Source organism: Macaca mulatta, chromosome 6 (genome assembly GCF_049350105.2).
Source record: "Macaca mulatta isolate MMU2019108-1 chromosome 6, T2T-MMU8v2.0, whole genome shotgun sequence".
Taxonomy (NCBI): Eukaryota; Metazoa; Chordata; class Mammalia; order Primates; family Cercopithecidae; genus Macaca; species Macaca mulatta.
Genome location: NC_133411.1, coordinates 136,343,197 through 136,366,474, shown reverse-complemented (window position 1 = coordinate 136,366,474; position 23,278 = coordinate 136,343,197). Strand labels below are relative to the sequence as shown.

The 23,278-nt window shown below is 39.1% G+C and overlaps 1 protein-coding gene across 1 annotated transcript in view; it reads right to left on the bottom strand.

The window, feature by feature from the left end:
* The window catches only part of MEGF10 (multiple EGF like domains 10), a 182,452-nt gene that overhangs the window by 45,587 nt on the left and 113,587 nt on the right, over window positions 1-23,278 (bottom strand). Inside the window, exons 6-9 of the mRNA XM_015140681.3 lie at window positions 18,084-18,330; window positions 16,061-16,181; window positions 12,177-12,313; window positions 3,937-4,149 (exon numbers count right to left, since the gene is read on the bottom strand). Of these exons, the coding sequence (XP_014996167.3) occupies window positions 3,937-4,149; window positions 12,177-12,313; window positions 16,061-16,181; window positions 18,084-18,330 (718 nt within the window). The remainder of the gene's footprint in view (window positions 1-3,936; window positions 4,150-12,176; window positions 12,314-16,060; window positions 16,182-18,083; window positions 18,331-23,278) is intronic.

Here is a 23,278-nt window from a genome sequence, read left to right as displayed (position 1 = left end):
TAATCACAGAGAACAACTCATGAATGTCACCATGTTTGTGATGATATTGTAAGTGAATGCGCAGACCAGGAGACAGCATTTACTGGACCCTGTGTAAGTCTCAGCAATGTGCTGAGCACTATTTAGTTCAATCCTCACAACCATCCTAGATGGTATGATCCCATTTTATAAATGAGAAAATAGAGAACTAGAAAGGGTAAATTATTTATTCAAAGTCTCACACAGGTAGTGGGGCAGAATCAAACTTGAACCCAGGTTTGTTTTTATACCAAAGAAAAAGGAGGCTTGCTAACAGCCTGCTAAGGGGACCAGACATGAAGGAAAATTGCTAAGATTTAGAATTTGGCACATATAAAGGGGTCAACAGGATCAGTAAAAGCAAATATTGTACAAAAAAACAGGGAAAAATTTAAGTCTGCTTCAGTAAGTCCTTACATTTGATAAAGGGAAAAGAAACATTTCAAGTGATGGATTAGTTAAAGTAGCCTACCTTATCTTAACATATTGTAAAAGAAATGATATTTTTGGTAGAAAATATTACTTTACATTGAAAAGTATAGAAAATAGTATTCATGGTATAGACATAATGTTAAAGAAAATAGACAATTTGGATGACAATGAATTCAACAAAGCAAAAGGCAGGCTGAGAAATTGATATTCAATGCCCCCCAGTGAGTGTTAGTGCTGCACACTGGTTTTCAGATTGATTGACACCAAAATTAGTATTCTGCAATTTGTAATTAGATGTAGGAAGCTAGAGCACTTTGGAGGCATTTGATGGGTTCTCATGCAGGCAGCTTAATTGATAATGAGATTTACGTGTTGTTATAGGAGCAGCAGATTGGAGGTTGAAGGGTAATATACTCATTACCTGTTTTCTGTCTAAAGAACAGATTGCTTTGTGTATATGAAAATAGGATTATACACATATGGGAATAGTTGTCATTTTATAAACACATACAACTATATACATATATTCTAAGAAACTGTTTGATTTAATAGTTGAATTATGACAAAACTCCAATACTATATAATATTGGCTGAAACAGCATCATTGAACTTCCTTTTATTCATTTCCTTAGATGTTATTAATGCTCAAATGTACTGACAATTATGTGACATTTGCAAATAGGTACATCCGGATTGTCCACAGCTATTAAATATCTTTATTACCAAAACCAGTTAATCTATCTCTCTATGTTGCATGTGGAATATTATTAAATCTCAAATTTTATTTTCTTGTTCAAAATCATTTCCATCATAACAGTTAGTTTTCAGTTGAAAAGTCCAGGTCACAGTGAATGTCTTTAGGCTCAATAATGGTGCTAAAGTTTAAAATACTAGTATTACTTATAAATATATTTAAATTCCTTTCAGCCCTATGATAGACTGCAAAATAAAATGGCTACAAATTCTTTGCAACACCTCCCATCGAGAGGTGGGGTATATTGAATCTGGACTTGGTTAGATGACTTGCCTTATCTAAAGGGATATTAGCAAACTTGACATAACCAAAGGCTTAAAAAGTGTATGTTGGGGGTCTGTACTGTCTTCTGTTACTTTTAGAAGCCAGTCAACATGTGAAAAAGCCCAGGCTAGCCTGCTAGATACTGGAGATGTGTAGCTCAGTCACCCCCATCACCCAGCCAAATGCCAGACATGTGAGTGAGGATATCCAGGACCAATCAGCCTACAGTTGATCTGCCAGCTGAACACAAGGAGACCAGCAGAACCACCACCAAGCTGAGCCTAGCCCACATAGTCAAGGCTCAGTCAAGGCAAAAAATCATCAGTTAGTAAATAATTGTTATTTTATGTCATTAGGTTTGGAATAGTTTTTTGTTGTTGTTTGTTTTTTAATGCAGCAAAAGCTACCTGATACAAACCTTTACTCAACTATATGGCTAAAATATATGTCAATGTGTATATCCATAGAACTCAATATGTACCTAAAGACAATGCACATTATTAATTTACATTGTATTTGTTATCTCATTAATTATAGCGGAAGGTTTTAGTACATCATAAATTATGTAACAGCAAAGCTCCACTTGCTTGATAAATGATAATGTGAACAAACTAGACTTTCAATTAATACAAAGATTCTATGCCTTTTGATTTGAAGGGACCTTGGGCTTCCAGGAATTTTACAAATAGAAGTTTAAGATACAAGAACTAGATAGCTGGCTCCAGTGATGAATTCAACAATATAGAGTCATATAATCAATATTAAACTTGTTTTAATAGAAATTTGTAAAAGCTAATCTTTAAAAATGCCATCCATGATTTACAAAATCATGAAAAGACTGATTTTTAAAAATATTTGGATTATTCGGTATATATTATTAGACAGATTTTAGTGTTATTGATCTATGTAATTGTCAAAAAATGTCATGTACTGCTTTGTTAACACATACATGCTTAGGTACATATGACCTATGTCAAAATTACCACAGTATTGCCATCAATTAACTAATTCTCCACTCTGCACCTTGCCACTACTAATAGGGCATCCAATTCCAACAAAATCAACATGCTCTTTTTTTCTCCAGTTCTTTTCATAGCAGAGCTCTTTCTTTGCATAGATTTATTATTCTATTTGATTTCAGTTGTCTCTACATACAACGAAACAACACACCGGCGTAATGTTCTTAGTTGTCACTACATGAGGCTTACTTTCTGCTGCAACAAGACTTATACTGTAGGAAAGTACCCAAAATCATAACTTGTCCCGAATCCTGCCAGCTCCTTAAATATTAGGGAGTTGAAAAACAAAACCCTGTGGAGATTATTCATTTTTATTCCCCTAAATATTTACGTAAATGTGTCAAGTAAAGAAAGGCAATATTTTCCAATGAAGAAAACCAAAGTTGACTAATGTGGCTTACAAAGTTACTTGAATCATATTTTGAGAATACATTTCTTTCATATGTCCCACTAAAATGTATTCCAGCACACATACACATGTGCACACGCACACACACAGAGTGCAAACTCTATGTTTTTGTTACTAACAATGGTTTACAGAAGAGACCAACCACATGGTTTTGTTTACTTTTAACTTCTGTGCATTTGGGATTTGATGTGGCTACGAATTATCTTTCAGAAGTATAAATGAAGTAACAGCTGTACTGAATGCAAATAAAAGTAATTCTAGTAAGATCTGAACTGCTATATAACGCACTACATTTTTGTCAAACTCAGCTTTTCCAGCAGTCTGCAAAGGAGGCCCAGAATTCTGAGTTATGTGTATCTGGTCCCTGGGGGAGGGAAAGAAGAAACAGGGGTAAGAAGATATTTTCAGGGCAGACGAGGTACAGTAGGGTGGGTGGGATCGGGGTTTCCTGTTCTCAAATTCTTCGAGAGGTTTTTGAGCTAAAAGTCTCTTGTGAGTTCTATGTCAGAGTAATCAGTTCGAAAAAGATATTTCACATGTGACAGCCACATGTGAAGCACTTTCACAAAACTTCCACCAGTACACTTCCTCTCTCTAGCCTTTTTTTTTTCTTCCACAGATGTGCTGTCAAATAAAAGATGCTGCAGTAAGAATCATTTTATGATATTTTTGCATACTAAACTTGGCTGAACTCCTTGTCTCTCATTGCTTCTTTGCTTCTAAGGGAATGTCACAGAATCCCTTGCTTAAGGGAAAGTTCTACTAACCTCAGCAAATTTTGTTTTTATCAGTGGTCACTAATAGAGAATAGAATTTGCTATCCACCAGTAACCATTGAACAATTTTGGCACCTTGGATGTGGACCATCACACATTAAGTTAAAAAGACTTCCTTTTACTTGGCAATTCCTGCCCAGAGTAGCCTAGAGGCAAGAGGGGGCTTGGGGTGAGAATCACTCTATCAATCCCTCCTTCCAAATCCTGAAAACCGAGGTTAAAATTTTCACAGGACACATCCTTCCAGGGGAAGCTGACACTCACCTATGAGTGTTGTCCAAGTGGCAGGGGCACTGTTTGTCACATTTGATGCCGTAGAGCCCCTCAGGACACAGGCGTGCTTCGCAGCGCTCACCAGCAAAGCCTGCTTCGCAGAGGCACGCACCACTCACATGGTAACACTTCCCTCCATTGACACACTGGCAGGTCTCAGCACAGAGAACGCCATAGGTCCCAACAGGACACTCATCCTGGCACCTACCAAGCAAGAGGCGGGAGCAAGAAGAAAGATTAGTTAGTGCCATGTGAAAATAAATGGTTGATCCAGAATGGCTTTGTTATGCATGAATTGAAGCTGCTTTTTGCTGTTGCAATTATTTAGTGATTGTCCCATTACAGGGATGAAAAGCGTTAAGATACATTACTCTGGCTAAGTATACTCTGGCTACATATTGTAGTAACAGCAGCATGACCTGTAGAAAACAAAAACAAAACAACAACAAAATGAAACCAAAACAAAAATACAAGCTTAGGACATGAGGCATGTTTACACTTAGTGCTTGCCAAAGTTATACAGCACTTTAGTAGATACTAAGAAAACGAGAAAAGAAATTTTCAAATGTTAGTCCATAATGATGAAATTTCAAAACATACTTTCCCAATTCCAAAGAGAAAATTTTGCGTCAAATTTGAAACTAAATTTTAATTCTCTTGGCTTTCATGTGGACATTAATTTTTAATCTTAGCCATGTTTCTACTTTTATTAAAAGCTGAATGGTAATCATTGCTCCTCAGTTAGAAAGTTCTTTAACTAATAAGCCAAGTCCTCTTTAGATCTGGGAAACTCCGAGCTACCAAAATCTGACGTCCTTAATTCCAACATGGGAAGTGCCTGCCAGTAGGAAGGCTTGGAGTTTTCTAACACAAAATGTTTGGCTAGTGGGGTATTGCCCTCTGTTGGGAAGAAGGGCTGCCAAATGGCAAGGAGTAAAGATCAGCCCTCAAACATTCACTTTATTGTCTTTTTAAAAATGGCATTGGAGCTCTGTCCAAGAGAAAGGATATGCTCTAGGTAAGGTGAATGAGGTGGGAAGCCGAGTTGCTAGAGGGAATCATGATAGAAAAGAGAAAATGATCTCTCTTGCTCCATGGAAAGCACAAATAGTTCTCAGACTAGCCAAGTTTCTTTTTGACTAGGCCAGGTGACTGGCTCTCTGCAGCAGAAGGAGAGCTTTCTGCCAAGGGAGGGAGACAGGGCTTTGCCCAGCCGAGCATTCGCCACAAGAAGGGTACACTTTGTCTCGGCAGCCACTTCCCATGTGGCTCTCAAGTCAGGCCAGAACCAGAGTCAAAAATGTAGGTCAGCCTTGCATTTTTTAGATCTGTATAATGTGAGCAGCAAGGCATAATGACAAATTCAAGCACACTTAAAAGAAACAGAAAAGAAACATATTTCAAAGAAACAGTGTTTCCACAACTTTGCATATTTTTAATGATAGGGTACAACAAGTAACAATACCAGGGTGGGAGGAATTCTATTTTAGTGTAGAGGACAAATCTTGATTTTTTTTTTTTTTTTTTTGAGACAGGGTCTGCCTCTGTCACCCAGACTGGAGTGCAGTGGTGCCATCATAGCTCACTGTAACCTCAAACTCCTGGGCTCAAGTGACCCTCCCACCTCTGCCTCCTGAGTAGCTAGGACCACAGGTACTCACCACCATGTCAGGCTAATTTCTAAATTTTTTGTAAAGATGAGGTCTTGCTATGTTACCCAGGCTGGTTTCAAACTCCTAGACTCAAGTGATCCTCCCGCCTCAGCCTCCCAAAGTGTTGGGATTATAGGAACGAGCCACTTGGACCAGCCCCTTTGATGCTTTTCTGGTTACCTCTGGCTCTAGCATATATTTAATGTGATGGAGACAAGGAAAAGAATCTCATGTAAATTTAGTTTCACAGCTTCTAGACGTCTTCAGGTGTATTTGTCAACAGGTAGAACCTTCAATTGCTCAACAAACCATTAGGAAAGTTATGGAGTCATTGAACTAATACTCAGCATAAAATAAAATGTGTGCCTAAAAGTTATACATGGATATACCTATTTTTGGACCGGAGTGTATTTTTAAAAGGTGCTCTTTATTTTTAACCTGTAAGAAGCTTCAATAAGCCAAGTCATCGAGTTTATTCCTTAAAGATGTAAACTTTAAAGAAAGAAATGCTTAGGCACAATAATTTGGCCTCATCATGGCTCCTACTGAAGGCTGTCAAGACAACTTTTCAACCTGTTAGATTTTCTCGCAAGTCAGTATCAAAAGGAAAAAAGGTAAAGATAAATAATATAACTTTCCGTCTCCCAAAAGGATTTGAAAACAAACCCTAACGTTAAATTTTAAACTATCTTCATGATTTCAACTTGGTAAAAAGCACTGCTTAAAAGTGGTTGAAAGTGGTATAGATTGGAAGCCTGGGAAAGTATCTGTTACCAAATTACAGGGAACCAGTGTGTTTATTTTATCATATCTTGGCAGAGACTTCCTTTCTCAGGAAAAATAAAATCTATAATAGCTGGCCTTGACCCACATTTACCTTTTTAACCTACAATTAAACACACTACTAGTTTGTATTATAAATATAAAACAAAAAGTCCTATTTGAATGTTACTTACTAAAGCAGCCATTATTTAAGCTGGATTCATATTCCCATTTTATTTTTTGTCAGTGTTGTACTTGTAGGGCAATCCTGTTAATAATAGTTATGTCTGCTTCTATCCACCAAAGGAAAATGGTAGGATATCTTTCTAGAAGTATATATTTTCCATCTTGAAAATAAACATAATCATGAAATAGCTGATGCCTTTCTGATTGACTGCATTAAAAGTCTTTATCAAGCAGTCTTATCTTCTTTTTGGTCCCTTTACTTCAAGAAGCACCATTTCCCAACAAATTTTATGACCTTAATGCTGTTTCTGTGGTCCCAAATGGAACAGGAAAAGCTCTCAAAAATCGATAAAAGAGAAAACGCGTTTTCTTAAGACAGTAGAAAAGTAATAAAGATACAGTAATAAATAGCCACAGTAGAAATATGGAAATTTGGGGTTTCTAACTTTTTTACATTTCAAGTAATGTCCTAGAATTGGTAAGAATGGATAAACATTAAGTAAAGTATTAACACATCAATTCCCAAAACCAATGAGGGTCATAGACTTGTTTTAATACCATTTCTATTATTATGTTGCATGTCATTGTGAACTTAAGGAAAGAAGGAAGTGAGTTAACATGTAAAGGGTGACAGGTACCGCTTTCATGCCTGTCCTAAGCATGTCCTTCCCTAGAGTGATTGGAATAGTCAGGCCAAACTATGATTTAGTGTGAAAGAATCGCATTCCTCATTAAAACTGGGATCCATGAATCAGCTGCCTACCTTTCTAACATCTGGAACTGCTGCTCTGGGGGAAATGTAAAAAGCACTGGGAAAGAGCCAAGGTTTCCATGCTCCTAGACCCAGGAAAGAGTTCCTCCATTGATGACCAATGCTGCATTCCCCAATTCCTATCTATAATTTTTGACTTCACCTCCTTTCACCCACATTTATCTTCACCTTCAGGGTACTATCGAACACAGGCTTGGCAGAGCTGTTTTGGGCTTCACCTTAACACAGTTCATCACTGAGTCATGCATCCTTTCATCCAACTAACACTCACTGGCACCAATCATGTGCGTGGGCCCCTACTAGGCTATTGCAGGACCCAGAGTGATCCTATGGCAGCACCATCAGCATGTGAAACTCTTTTAACCCCTTCAGAAGAAGTTTTTTGAGGATCTGGAAGCCATCATCTCTTCACTCTTACTTGACTGTGTCATGTTACATTTACTCACCACAATATCCTCTCAACCTTTCCACAAACCTCAAAGCCTTTTATTTGGGCATCCCATGCACTGCTCTGCCAGCCTACGGGGTGCCTGTTTGGATTTTTCTTATTTCCCTCTGGCCGGGAGGACTGTCCCCACATCCTGGGAATGCTGTGCAGGCTCCTAGGACCGGCAGCCCTCTGCCCTAACCTCACTGATCAAATTTCGCTGACTTCTCAACACAAGGGAAATGGCAAGTTAAGACCCCAGCCTGTCAAGGCCTTTCTCCCCACACCTCCCGTCACGGACTGCCTCATAGACGTTCACTGTTGTCCTTTCATAGTGACAAATGTGTTTGCTGTCTTTGTCTGTGTGTGTATGTGTGAACTCCAGAGCCTAGACAGGGATGACAGCTGAAAACAGGAATCATTTCACTGGCTCATCAGAAAAACAATAGTTATAAGAGCAGCAGGTCCAGAAGCAAGTTCTCTCTTTACTTGCTTTCTCTTTCTCTGGCCCCTGGCCTACCTTGGCTCAAATGTAAAATGTATCTGAAAATTAACTGTTGTTCCCTTTCCCTGTATTCCAGATGAAATATGTATAAGCTCATTTGCCTTGTATGTTTATTGTTCTTGTGCTGCCTCTAATTTGAAACTTAAATCCCTAGAGGGCAAGAAAATAATTATATTGCCATTTTAGTGCCCTAAAATATGAAACTATTATTAAGATTGTGTTTGGTCTTGTGCCTCCCTTATCCCAACTCATTTTTCTATAATAGGATATTAAATGGATCCAGAAATTATCTAACAGCCTAATCTATCCAAAATACAACCTAAAACTAGGATGTCAGTTACAAAATCTGAGTAGTCCAATTACATGTTATAAAAACTGTGTACTAAGGATGTCAACAATTCATTGCATGAAAAATTAAAGGAAAAATATGTAATTATATTAGCAAAAGACAAAAAGTCATTTAATGAAATTAAGCAGCTACTATTAACAAAAGATTTTAATTAAAAAAAGGAATTTAAAAAACTACTTAAGAATGAAGAAAATAATTTACCAAATACCAATAGCAAACATGAAACCATGCTGAAGCCATTTCCAATAAATTCAGGAATAAGACAGGGATTTTTACTTTTACTGCTGTTTGTCAACATTAATTTGGAGGCTCAAATTTATGCAATAATTCAAGGAAATGAAATAATCATTATACATATGGAAAAGAAAAGACTAACTTATGTTTATTTGTAGATGATATGATAGTATAACTAAATAACTCCAGAGTTTGCTAAAAACAACATTAAAATTACCTTAAAAGTTTGGTATTATGAATAAATTAAAAAGTAACTAGTCAAAAGCAAGTTTTTCTCCAACCTGAAATATCCAATTAGATGCAGAAATGAAATTTTAAAAAATTACATAATACTCAGAAATAAATTTAATAAGAAAGTACAGGGTCTAAGTTGGAGGGAGGAGGGAACAAACCTGACAGTATCTTATTAATAGTCATAAAATTATACCAGGATTTTAGAAAGAGAAAAAATAAGGGGAAAAAAGTTGAAGGAATTCTTAATTCAAAGACATCATAAAAAATAATGATAGCTAATATTTATACAGCTCATAAACATCACTCAAACTGATAATCACTAGTATTTACACAGTTCATAGAAATCGTTCTGGAATAATAATATCTAATATTGATAAGTTCCAGGACTGTTTTAAATGTGTTAACACACTAACTTATTTAATCCTTACAACAACCCTAGAGAAAAGTACAATTATTATTAGGATGTTACAGACAAAGGTGTTTCCAACGCCTATAATCCTAGCACTTAGGGAAGCCGAGGCGGGCAGATTGCCTGAGCTCACGAGTTCGATACCAGCCTGGGCAACACAGTGAAATCCTGTCTCTACTAAAATACAAAAAATTAGCCTGACGTGGCAGCATGTGCCTGTAATCCCAGCTACTAGGGAGGCTGAGGCAGGAGAATTGCTTGAACCCGGGAGATGGAAGTTGCGGTGAGCCGAGATCGTGCCACAAGACTCCAGCCTGGGGGAAAAACGAGACTCCGTCTCAAAAAAAAAAAAAAAAAAGGTGTTTCCAGGGACACATTGACCTAAACCTAGATTCCAAATGGTTGTTTTTAATCACTATGCCCTTCTGCCTCTCAAGTCTCTTCTCAAATCCTACACACACATCCAGTGAGCTTGGCTACCTAGTCTTGCAGGACATGAGAGATTCACGAGCATTGAAAGAAGGATGCATACATCAAGTTAAAAAACTTCTGCACAGCAAAGAAATCAATCAACAAAGTGAAGAGACAACCCACAGAATGGGATAAAGTATTTCCAAACTATCCATCTGACAAGGGGTTATAGGTTGGTGCAAAAGTAATTGCAGTCTTCACCATTACTTTCAATGGCAAAAACCGCAATTACTTTTGCACCAACCTAATAACCAGACTATACAAGGAGCTCAAACAATTCTGTAGGAAAAAGTCTAATACTCCAATCAAAAATAGGCGAAAGATTTGAATAGACATTTCTCAAAAGAAGACATACAAATGGCAAACAGGCATATAAAAATGTGCTCAACACCATTGATCATCAGAGAAATGCAAATCGAAACTACAATGAGATATAATCTCAAACCAGTTAAAAATGGCTTATATCCAAAAGACAGGCAACAACAAATGCTGGTGAGGATGCAGAAAAAAGGGAACCCTTATACACTATTAGTGGGAATGTAACTTAGTACAACCACTATGGAGAACAGTTTGGAGGTTCCTCAAAAAACTAAAAATTGAGCTACCTTATGATCCAGCAATCCCACTGCTGGGTGTATACCCAAAGAAAGAAAATCAGTATATGGAAGCATATCTGCACTCCTAGGTTTGTTGCAGCACTGTTTACAATAGCTAAGATTTGGAAGCAACCTACATGTCTATCAACAGACGAATGGATAAAGAAAATGTGGTACATATACACAGTGGAGTACTATTCAGCCATAAGAAGAATGAGATCCAGTAATTTGCAACAACATAGATAGAACTGGAGATCATTATGTTAAATGAAATAAACCAGACACAGAAAGACAAACATCACATGTTCTCACTTATGTGTGGGATCTAAAAATCAAAACAATGGAATTCATGGACATAGAGAGTAGAAGAATGGTTACCAGAGGCTGGGAAGAATAGTGGGAGGGTGTGGGGGAAATGGGGATGGTTAATGGGTACAAAAAAAATTAGAAACGGCTGGGTGTGGTGGCTCATGCCTGTAATCCCAGCACTTTGGGAGGCCGAGGTGGGTGGATCACGAGGTCAGGAGATCGAGACCATCCTGGCTAACACAGTGAAACCCCGTCTCTACTAAAAATACAAAAAAAAAAAAATTAGCTGGGCGTGGTGGCGGGCACCTGTAGTCCCAGCAACTCGGGAGGCTGAGGAAGGAGAATGGCATGAACCTGGGAGGTGGAGGTTGCAGTGAACCGAGATCGCACCACTGCACTCCAGCCTGGGTGACAGAGCGAGACTCTGTCTCAAAAAAAAAAAAAAAAAAAAAAATTAGAAAGAACGATTAAGACCTACTATTTGATAGCATAATAGGGTGACTATGGTCAATAGTAACTTAATTGTACTTTCTGAAATAATTTGAAGAGTGCAATTGAATTGCTTGTAACTCAAAGGATAAATGCTTGAGGGGATGGATACCCCATTCCGCATGATGTGTTTAGTTCACATTGCATGTCTGTATCAAAACATCTCATGTACTCCATAAATAGATACATCTACTATGTCCCACAAAAAAAAAAAAAAGAAAAAAATTGAAGAAAAAGAAGTAGGGTATGCAAAGCACTCTGAGATAACAGTTTACCATTTAATACAGAGGATGATGAACAGGGGCAGGAAGACCCACACAAGCACAGCCAGTTTTTCCTGTTTCGTGTGGGACCAGAGGGCCCTATAAGTCCCAGCAGATCTGACTCTGTCACCACCACACAATCTAATGATTGACATTCTCAACAGAACACTGAATCATAAGAAAGTCACTTCATACTTTTGAAAGGTACCTAAGTACACATCCCATTTAAAAATAAATCTATCCCCAAGCACTTAAAGTGTAAGTGGCAGTCCTAAACACTCAACTCTCTAGAATGACATTTTCATCATGGGTTCTGAATAGCTGATATTTTATGGTTTTTTGTGTTTTTTTAGTGCTTTTTCTGTTATTTTCAATTTACCATTGCTATTTATAATTCAGTTTCTATACACTGAATTAGGATAGAATCTGTCAAACACATTGAGGCTGTATAGCTACTTCTGAAATATTATGGAAGAGTCATGGACACGTGGTATTGAAGATGCTCCCTGGACCCTACAAACTTTCCTTTCACATCATTATGAACAGTCAGAGAAATACAAGGGCATCCCTTACCGTTCCCCTGTGTATCCTGGACTGCAATGACATTGGCCTGTGGCAGCATCACACGTCCCTCCATTATGGCACTGGCATTCTTGGGAACAGTTCTTTCCGAAGCGACCCTCGGGGCAAGGCTGACCACATACTGTGCCCTGCATTCAAAGAGACTTGGAAAATTAGATGGGCCTCCAGCCAGGGAAAGACGACTGATGGATGAAGAAGAAAAGAGAGGAAATAGAAAGGAGGGATAAGGGAACAGGGCTGCAAGAAAATTAGATTGGGGAATTTTAGAGCACATAAACTGTTCATCATCTTTAAAACGTTAGAAACATTAAATTGACTTCATTACTCAGTAAGCCCAAATCTCAAGATACATTCAAAGATGGCTGAATAGTAATATTAAGCAAAATCCATATTAAAAACTGAAGTTTAAGACAAAGTTACATCAAACAATTATGGCAACCTAAGGAATGTATAAATCCTCCTGATGTTTTTCTTTTTGTCTTACATGCACAATAAGTCAACAATACTTATTGAGCATCCGTTACATAAATGGCAACATCTGCCGCACACGGAATATCCAAATGCTTTACCATATGTTCTAGAGAAAATACACATTTTATCATTGACGTTATTTCTTAAAATGTAGCATAACACAAGATTGAAATTTTGTGTACCTGAATTAACAATCACATTGCCAAAGAAAGACTTTTACAGGAATGAACCTAGACATTTATTTCAGAAAAAAAACATTTTATTTTCAGCAGATTCAACAAGCATTGCTGAGCCAAGATCAATAGGAAACTTATTTCCTGGAGAGAAAAACCAAGAGAGTAACTTGGATATTTCTCCTCACCCTAGAGGCTGTCCATCTTGTCAAGCAGTCGTTATATTTACTCCAATCCTGCGTGGATAAGAATAAGATACTGTACCATTAACTCAATGAAATACTCTGTTTTCTTCTTCACTTGGCGGTAACATTTGGGCTCACAGCTTCTCATCTATTTATTGGACTTATAATTAGACAAACAACATATCCCAAATAACAGGGATTTTTCTAATGTTTTTAACTATTGGAAGCTGTTGTTCTGTCCTCCCTCTCTCTAAAAAAAGGCAGACTGTGGGCACTCTGAAATTGGAGGCAAGTGAACACCAGATGGTTTCCTAAATGTTTATTCTGGACAGCATAAGCAAATACATTTCCTCTAACTCCTGGCTACCCACAAAGGCAGTTGGTGTGCTAATTAAGTCTCCTCTGGTGGTTTCTAGCTATCTACAAACGGGAAATTTCTTCCACAGACTCTTGGAATGGAAAAGGCCTTTGAGAGATGATTCGAATCAGCACTTAACTGAGAATCATCTACGTGCCAGGCATTGAGCTAAGCACTGAGAATCAAAGATAAGGTAACAATCCTCAATTAGCTCACAATATGGGGAAGGGGACAGATGTAAAAATCACTCTAGTCTCTCCACTCCAGTCTGACATGGTATACTTAGTGTGAGGTAAAAGCATGACTGCAGGAATAATGTACTGAAGGTCGGTCTGTGGTAAGCAGGGGTGAAAATTCTCCCTCTCTCAGGGCCTGACTTAACTACCCATAATGGTCCCACACAAGCTTCAGAAATGCACTGAAATATTTTCGTGCATAAGGATTAACATTCACAAGCAGCCTTAAAGAGGACATGATTTCTCTTAGTTGAAATACGAAGGTATGTGTGTATAATAGGAATATATATTCAACTTTGAAAAGCACATAGGATGACAGCACAAATAACATGTTGTAAAGGAGAAGTATAAGTTGAAAGCTCAGCTACACCGGAGAAAAAAACAAGCTGAAGGATTTTTGAAGCAGAAGTAAGGTAAGGGGCCCAGGATACAGAGAAAGAGGTGAGGGGAGGCTCCATTGGGCCGCTAGAGAGGGGTCCATCTGTCTACATACTGGGACTCATAACCCAAGCCTGCAGTTACCATTTACTCACATCCTGACCACCCCAACTGAGAAGAGCTTCAGCCTCAAGGCAAGGCAAGGCAACTCCACAGACAATATCTACACAGAAGTCCTAGGAGTAAAAGGCCCGCAGTTCCTTATCCAGAGAGCATGGGGTTCTCAACACTCTGCTGCTCCAGCAAAACACTTTCATCGCAGAAGACCAACGCTGGCCAAAGGCTGAGTATAGGAAATGAAAGAATAGAAGGAGTCAAAAATAACCCAGCATCTTTACCTCAGACAACTAAGAGAGAAGTGTTAGTTTTAACCAAGACAAAAAAGGTAGAGGAGGAGTAGCCTTACAAAAGGCTTGGGTATACAAGTTTGGATTTATTAAATTTATTAACATCAACTCTGCCAGGCCTGCTCAAACCTGCTCAGCACTCCTTAAACAGCTTCTCTTTCACCTTGTCCTTATCCTCAGGCACTCAATTAAAGTTCTCCTCTCTCTCAAACTCCGTTGCCTCATGCTGTGTCTCCATGCTTTGCCTCTAAAATGAACTTTGTCTGGGCTACTCATCATTTCTGACCCTCTCAGATCTGATTTTTATTGTATACTTGCCCCAGTGGCCTTGACATCTTAAACTCTCTCTTACTTCCCAAGACCCTCATTGAAAAATGAACTCCAGTTCTCCTTTGTTCCACAGCCACAAGAAAGGGCAATACCAGACCAATTCTCCGCCTAGGTCTGGCTGTGGAGACTCTAGCTTGGACATTGCCCAAACAGATGGTGGCTTTGTGTCTATAGGTTATCAAGGTTGGGGTGACAAATATAAATCTAAGCTCAAGGCAGGCAGGTAAGATCAACATCTAGGAAAACCATCAAGTGCTTCTTAAAGCTATGGGTCTGGATGAGATTGCCAGAGTGGATTTATGGTGAGAAAAGAGAAGGACAAAATCCTGTAATGAAGTAGTACGTAGAAGAAGGGGAATTAGAAAAAGAGATCTTTAGTATGAAAGGTAAGAGAGGGGATGATTAGAAAAATAGAAGGCAAAGGAATTAAGGAACGGAGGTTGGTGATCAACAGAAAGAAAAGCTTTGGAGAAGTAAAGCTGAATGAGAACAGAAGAGTCTTGGCAATTCAGTCCCTTGTAACCTCTGAAAGAACAGCTTCAGCACTGCTCATGGAAATAGAAGGTGATAAAAAAAAAAAAAAGTCAATTGCTCTGTTAAATAGTTTGCTAATGAAGGAAACAGATATTGGTTGCTCACTCATCTGCCTTCAAGCAGACATAGGCCTACAAACCAACTCAGAGAGATGACATCAATATTATTCTATTTCCTGATTTCAGATGTCTAATTTGAAGCTAATTGTTACTGTGTATTCTACGTAACTCTAAGCATGTGAAATTGCTACATGAAGAAAGGGTACCCTGGTCAAAGTTTGGAGAATATGTTGAATAGCCTCTTCTTGGATTATCACACCCAAGGCTCTGAGAAGTCCTGCAATATTTGGTAAATGTGGTTTACCTCAATGTATCCCCAGATTTATATGATTTTTTTTCACATGACACTTATACTGTTGAGAATAATGTTCCCAAAGAACAACAGCAACTCCTGGAACAAAATTATGAAAATAATTATTAAATAAATCCAGTGTTTATCAGCACTGACTGTCATGTGAGACTAGATATTTGTCTCTCTTTTTGTATCTTTAAGGGAAATGCAGGACAGATGGCCACTATCCTTTACATGACAACCTTTAATGCACTTCAAGTCTAGGACTAAATCACCTTCTTCTGTTTCCTCAGAACTGAAGAGCTTCGGCTTTAAAATGGCTTGAGTCTTTCCAATTTTCAACCATCATGGTAACTTTCTTTTGTGCTAAAGTCTCCTGCATGTGTATTCACTGAGTATCCTGGAATGGGTGACTTTGGGGCGGGGGCAGAGGAGGTGGGAAGGAAGCTTACCATCCAGCCAGAAGGGCAAGAGCATTCTCCAGTGACGTGATGACACACTCCTCCATTTTGACAAGGGCATCTCTGCTCACACTGTGGACCATGTTTACCAGGAGGACAAAGATCCTCACAGCTGAGGGATTAACATGTGACAAAGGACACTGTTATTTCCCAGACACATGATCCTCAGGTTCACAGGCACAACAGCGCCCAGGGTCCCCAAAATAGACAAGCTTTCTGTGTTCAATAATCGCTTCATTTAATTAATTGACATCAAGAACATTAATCATATTGCCTGGAAGTGTCTTTGAGGAGTCAACCAGTCCTTGCCTTTGTTTTGGGGTACTTTCTAATAAAGCCATTTCAGTTGGAAGAGAAGCTGTCCTGTCTGAGAACACTGAGGAAGAAAACTGGCCAAACACTCATTGGTGACAGGAACTTTTCATGTAACTCTTATAAAGCGCTTGTGCTCCAATTTAAGTCTACCTTTGTTTATGTGTTTGTTCTATTCCCAAAGAAAATTGAGATGTTGCACATCACACCCTTTGTGCACATATTCATCATTCATTTTTTTCATTTTGAAAATTGTACTTTAAGTTCCAGGATACATGTGCAGAATGTGCAGGTTTGTTATGCAGGTGTACATGTGCCATGGCGGTTTGCTGCATCTATCAACCTGTCATCTAGGTTTTAAGCCCCGCATGCATTAGGTATTTGTGCTAATGCTCTCCCTCCCCTTTTCCCCCATCCCCAGACAGACTCCGGTGTGTGATGTTCCCCTCCCTGTGTCCATGTGTTCTCATTGTTCAACTCCCATTTATGAGTGAGGACATGCAGTATTTAGTTTTCTGTTCCTGTGTTAGTTTGCTGAGAATGATGGCTTCCAGTTTCATCCATGTCCCTACAAAAGACATGAACTCCTTCTCATCATCCATTTTTGGCGTTCTCTCCTCCTGACTGACAAGTTTCCCTTCTCTCACCCACCCACGTGTCGCATGGCCCTTCTTCTCTAAGCCTTTGTCTTTCCTGGTCTCCTGGGAATTCGCTCCAAGTTTCCCAGAGCCCAGTTCAATTGTGGCCTTGATGAAAACCCATAAAAGCAATATTAACCATTAAACAGTTTGAGATAATCTTCAATTCTGAAAATCAGGGCTTTCTAGGGTAATGCAATTTTTTTCTTTAGCTCCACTCTACAGACATTTAACACTGTTGGCAGGAAGTGTTTACCTAATCAGCCATATTTTGTTTTTTCAAGTTTTAGTTCTGTGATTTATAAATGTAATTTTCTCGGTAAGAGAATAGCTTTTTCTATCTCTTACTTTTTTTTAGCAACTTCTGCCTCTTAATTCTGTTGGTAAATAGAAGTGAACTGAAGCATGCCCTTCCCACAAAATAAAGACAGTGGAGGTTAAGTAGTTGCTTGAATGTTCCTCAGAAAGAATTAAACTGTGTGTGCACATAATCTACATAGATGTAATACATATATCTTTACATTCACAAAGCAATATGTATAAATGGGCATTAAATAACGTATGTATCCCTAAGAGTTAATCTTTTATTATGGACTATTTTTAACACCTTCCTCCTTTTCTCTTCTAATGCACTGAACCCACCCAGCTTTCCCCAGCTATTTAATTGCCACAAAGAGCAAAAAGACATGGACCACTAACACCCAGCAGTATAAATGAACGTAATCTCGGGAGATCCAAACAGAACCCCAAATATGCCCCAACAACCCCCAAATAGTGCCATTCAACACAACATCCTGACTGACCCTCTTTCTCTTTGCCTTGCTAAAAGGAAAGCACGGAAGCTGGCCCTTAGATTCCGGCTGGACTCTGATGTCCAAGAGCCAGCAGCAGCAGCACCTAGTGGCCATCACTGCTGACCTCTGCATCTATGCCTGCAGCCTAGACCCATCAGTAACTCTTCAGGCAGCAATGCAAACTGAAGCTCAAGAAATATGATGGCAGCAGTAGCATGAATGGAGAGGGTGGGTGGGCTCCGCTCTGCTGCTGGGCAGCATGTGACTTACAAGGCTCCGGTGTATCCTGGTGGGCAGCGGCATTCCCCCGTGACGTGGTCGCAGGTGGCTCCATTCTGGCACTGGCATCTCTGATGACAGTCGTTACCATAAGTGCCCTGCTCACAGCGGTCCTCACAGCGCCAGCCCCGGAAGCCCGCAGCACAGTGGCAAGCCCCGGTGATGGGGTTGCACAGAGCCCCATTTTTGCACTGGCACCGGCTGGTGCAGTGGGGACCCCAGTGATCACCATCACAGGCTGAGGTTGGGGAGAGAAACAATGGATATCAGAGCATGGGTGTGGGTAAGGGAGAACCAGATTTCTTCTCCTCTTGGGGAGAATGGCTTGGTGCCCTCTCATCGCCATTCATTAGCTGGACATCAGGGTCCTGGCCCCAACCCATGGCAATGCTTCACAAACTGGTGCTCAGCACCAACTGGGCCACCTCCTATCACTCCATTGCTTAACTTCATTGCAATCATGTCAATAAAAAAATAAAAAGTGCCCATGCGTTTACTCAGACTGTGTTCTGAATCCAGAGTGTGGGGTCTGATGTGGCTGGAGAAATGGGCTAGGGGAAGAGCTCAAGGGTTCTACAAGGAGAGCAGGCTGGCTAGGCAGATGGGAATGATCAGCTCATGCAGGGACTTTTTTTGCATATGAAGGGGTTTGGATTGCATCTTGTGAACAAGGGATTGGTAGTGAAAGATTTTAAGCAAGAAGGGAGAGCACAGATTTGCCTCCTCCTAGGTGTGTGGAAGGAGTTGATGATGAGAGGCAGAGAGATGGAGCAGGAAAAATGGCAACAGTCCAGATCACCGTCACAGGCAGTGACCATGAAAAGGGAGAGGGGACCCAGAGGCAGAGGTACTGGGGAGTGGACTGACCCTGCTACAGGTCTGGGCCAGAGTCCCAAGTCCTCTAAGAAGGAAACTACTGATTTGCTTTTAAGATATCAGTCAAAACATCTGTGATTGGAAGGTAATCAGAATTACCGATCAAAAAATAATAATAATAATAATGGGCAGAAAAAAATGGACAAATATGCTTAAATACATTGACATATTTAAAAAAATAAGACATGCCTGAAGCTGAAGAATGCACATTAAATAAAAAGATAATAGAGAAACAAAACTGGGTAAAAGACAAAGGAAGAAAATAGCATTTGAGAGACCTATTTAAAGTGCAGTTTCAAAGAAAAGAAAGAGAGGCTTCAATATAAAAGTCAGTGAGTAGAAAAGGGGAGCAGGGAAGGAAAAAAACTTCAATTCCAAACATTCTAAAAAATTAGAGATGGTGATGATAAACAAAATGTGTACTCTTAATATGTATTGCCAAGCCAGCAGCATATTTATTTATTAGATGCTATAAAAATCACTTGAAGAAGAAGCACCCTGCCTAGAGCTCTTAGAATAAACTGCTTTTATGATTAAAAAACAGTTTCATTTCGTAAAAATTTTGTAACCTCAACAGACCTGGAATAAATTGTTCAAAAGAAAAAAACTCTAGGTACACAGCAAACAACTCATCAGAAGTACTGAAACTGTCTTCCAATATTAGAATCTACCTTTGATTTCATAATATCAAAAGGTTTAAATGAATAATTCTGTTTTTAATCAGTATGACTTTGGTCTCATTAGTACTTTAATAAACACACTCTAATACAATTAAAAACAATGAGAGAGAATTATGGAACCTAAAGCAGATCAAGAAAGCAATTACCTAAGAACTCACAATCTTCTTTCACAAAATAAGATTAGGTGGTAGTTCCAAAATGAGACTGAAGCCTAATTGTTATTCATATGAGTTGTTTCTTTTATTGCCTATGGATATGGACAATGAGTCTTTTTTCCATTGTAATTCTTTTAATCTAGGATCTTAAAAGAAAAAAAAATCTTTAAGAAAATTGCATGGTATGTTCCTTTTGATCCTCTCAGCTACCCCAGGTAGAGAAGACTCCGTCCTGTTTTGAAGGGCCTCCGAAATAAATTACACATGCCTTTGTAACTTGTTACTTGATTCATCAATCCTCAAGAGTAAGAAAAATCATTCCACATGAGCCAAATTCGTTATCTTATCATTGAATCCTTTTCTTCTCCTGACTTTTTCACAGTATAGTAAACCAGTTCACCACTGTCCTCTATATTAAAAATGACCTTATTCACAAACATGAATGCAGCTTGGCCTGCTCTTCTCTAAATACTACAACTCTAATACTTTTACTTAGTTTCAAAAAGTTTATTTGGTTTCATTTATCCTTTTACTGAACGCTCTCCAAAATTTCCATGTCCCTCTTAACTTCTAGGAGCCTCAGATATTGAATTAAATATCTGTCAACTCCTTATGTTCAGTGGAGAATTGTTGACTGACAAAAAATAAATTTTACCTAATAAAATTACCTTGATACAAACAGCAAGATCATGTCAAAAGCACTTTAAAAAATCATGGTGGGTTATTACAGAGTTTTCCCCCATGTGACACTGTGGTCTTGGTGGCCCCAAGCACACATGCTTTACAGAACATGTTTTATAAAACAAGAGAGTGGTAGGGAGAAGTACAGGAACTAAGGGGACAGGACTAATTTCTCCTTTTCTTCACAACCGTGTTCTACACCTCATTCAACAACTTATCTCCCAGTGGAACAGTCAGGCAGACACCAGCTCTGTTTTCTTAGGATTAGAACAGAAAAAGAACAACAACAACAAAAAACTTTGAAGATATCTTATCATGATAGAAATGAGTTTATAGCAGAAATTGATAACTATCAGCATAGAAAAATGGGTTTCAGGCTTTTCAAGAAATATTATCATGTTGACATGGTTAATTTCCTGGCTATATCCAAGCACAGTGACATGTTTTCAAGTGATAACTTCCCCGCTTTGGCCTGTATTTTCCTAAACTGCCACTAATACATGGACCTCACAATATGAATACTGTTCATTAACATGGTCTATTCAGGGAAAAAATTCACATACAGATCTTTACAGACAAATAGGAATTAGAACAAGTAGGACACAGAAACCTGGGTTGAATTCAGACATTACTGTGACTTCCTTTCCTTTCTTCATTTGTCATATTTAACCATTTCAACGTATCCATTTTTAAATGTATCCCAGTGAGTTATACAGGCTACAGCACATAAGCCAGCTTTCATCCCTGATAACTACAAGGGTAAACTGACTTTGTCTAGACTGGAGGCAGAATTCATTCCTTATGTTTAGTGCAGAATTTGACCAGTTATTCTGAATTGAAGTACCATGTTTGGAGAGACAGCTTGGAGAGAGTCTGAACTCAAACCATCTGACAACTTTTCCTTAACACTTCACTCCAGTCTCACAGGGCAAGAGTTTCTTTCGCTCCACAAGAGAAAGTGACTGGTTGGCTATTCCCACTAACAACTTAAAAAATACATAGTTAACATGAAAATAGCTTGAGTATTCTATTTTTTAAAAAGAGGTAAGGGAACAAAATTTTATTTCAGATTAAACTGAAAGTGACCTAAATGCTATGAGCAAGTGCCAACTCATTTTCAGCCTCTGGTTTCAGTTCTTACTGTACTAACCGCCGGAAATGGGCTCTCAGATGCAAGATGCCCAGATTCCTGCAGATATTTCATGGAATGGCTTAATGAGAGTCTCAGACAGGCACAGACAGCTTGCTCTAATCAGCTCTCATAATAAGTTGGAAGTTTAAACTGCTGGTTTAGTACTACTAGGATTACATATAATTGAAGCTCCAATCCTTAAGTAAAAACTAGTAGAGAACTGGATCTTCTCAAAACAATAGACTCACATTGGAACCCTTATGGCTATAACTTTCAATACCCCAGTAACCCCAGGTTACATTCATGGGCTGGGTACTGAAGTTCATTCAAATGATATTTTTTAAGTACCTGCCATGCGTCAGACATGGTGCTAGACTGGAATTCAAAGGAAAATAAAGAGCACAGGCTTCTACAGCTTACCATTTAATGACAGAGACATCAAGTCTGAGGTGATACAATACTGAATATAAGTAATAAGGTCAGGGGATGGATGAGGTACAATGGAAAACATAAGGAGGTGATACTTAAGCAACCAGTGTTGGTGTATCAGAAAAGGCTTCCCAGCTAAACTGTTGCCTAAACTGAGACCAAAAGGCAGGGTGTGCCACATTTAGGTACGGGGTAGAGGATTGTTAAGTAGGAAGTCTGGGTGTGAGGGGTGCAGGGGCTGCAGGGAATGATACACGCCAACAGCCAAAAGACTATGAACACTAACTTGATTCTCTCTGCTATTGTACTATGGCCATTAACGTTTTTACAGCTCTGTACACAACAAAAAGAAGTAGGAATAACTATGGAGAGATAGTACACCTGTCCTCTCACTCCCTCAGTACTCCCCAGCCTTCCAAATGCAGCTCAGGAAACTCTGTCCTTAGGCACGCTTTTGAGAACCGATCCAAGATACTCTCTGTAAATAGTATTATCTACTTTCCATGTCATTCACTTTGCACTCAAATGATAATTTTTCTTTATTTTACTTTTTGTAGAGATGGGGTCTCCTATGTTTCCCAGGCTGATCTTGAACCCAAGGCCTCAAGAGATCCTCCATCCTTGGCCTCCCAAAGTTCTAGGATTACAGGTGTGAGCCACTGTGCCCAGCAACTAGTTCATAATCTTTATATTTGCTGGCCTAGTTCTGTAATTTCCAAATGAAACTGAATTTCATAGATGTTAGGATGCAATGACACCCTTTCTTCATTTCAGCAGAGTCAATAGGTTTTGCACAGCCATGTATGACAGTCATCTGTTTGACAATGATGATTAGATGCATTCTGATTTCAGAGGTGAAAATCTGTGCACCCTGAGTCACAATAATAATGATGTTGAGACTGATGCTTACAGTGATAATGGTAACCTCCCCCGTGAGTGCAAATCCGCATTTTTTTTAAGACAGGGTCTCACTCTATCACCCAGACTGGAGTGCAGTGGTGCGATCTTGGCTCACTGCAGCCTTAACCTGCCCTGGGCTGAAGTGATCCTCTCACCTGAGTAGCTTGGACTACAGACGCCCACCACCACGATCAGCTACTTTTTTGTATTTTTGGTAGAGATGAGATTTCATCATGTTACCCAGGCTGGTCTTGAACTCTTGAGCTCAAGCTATCTGGGCACTTTGGCATCCCAAAGTGCTGGGATTACAGGAAGGAGCTGCTGCAGCCAGCT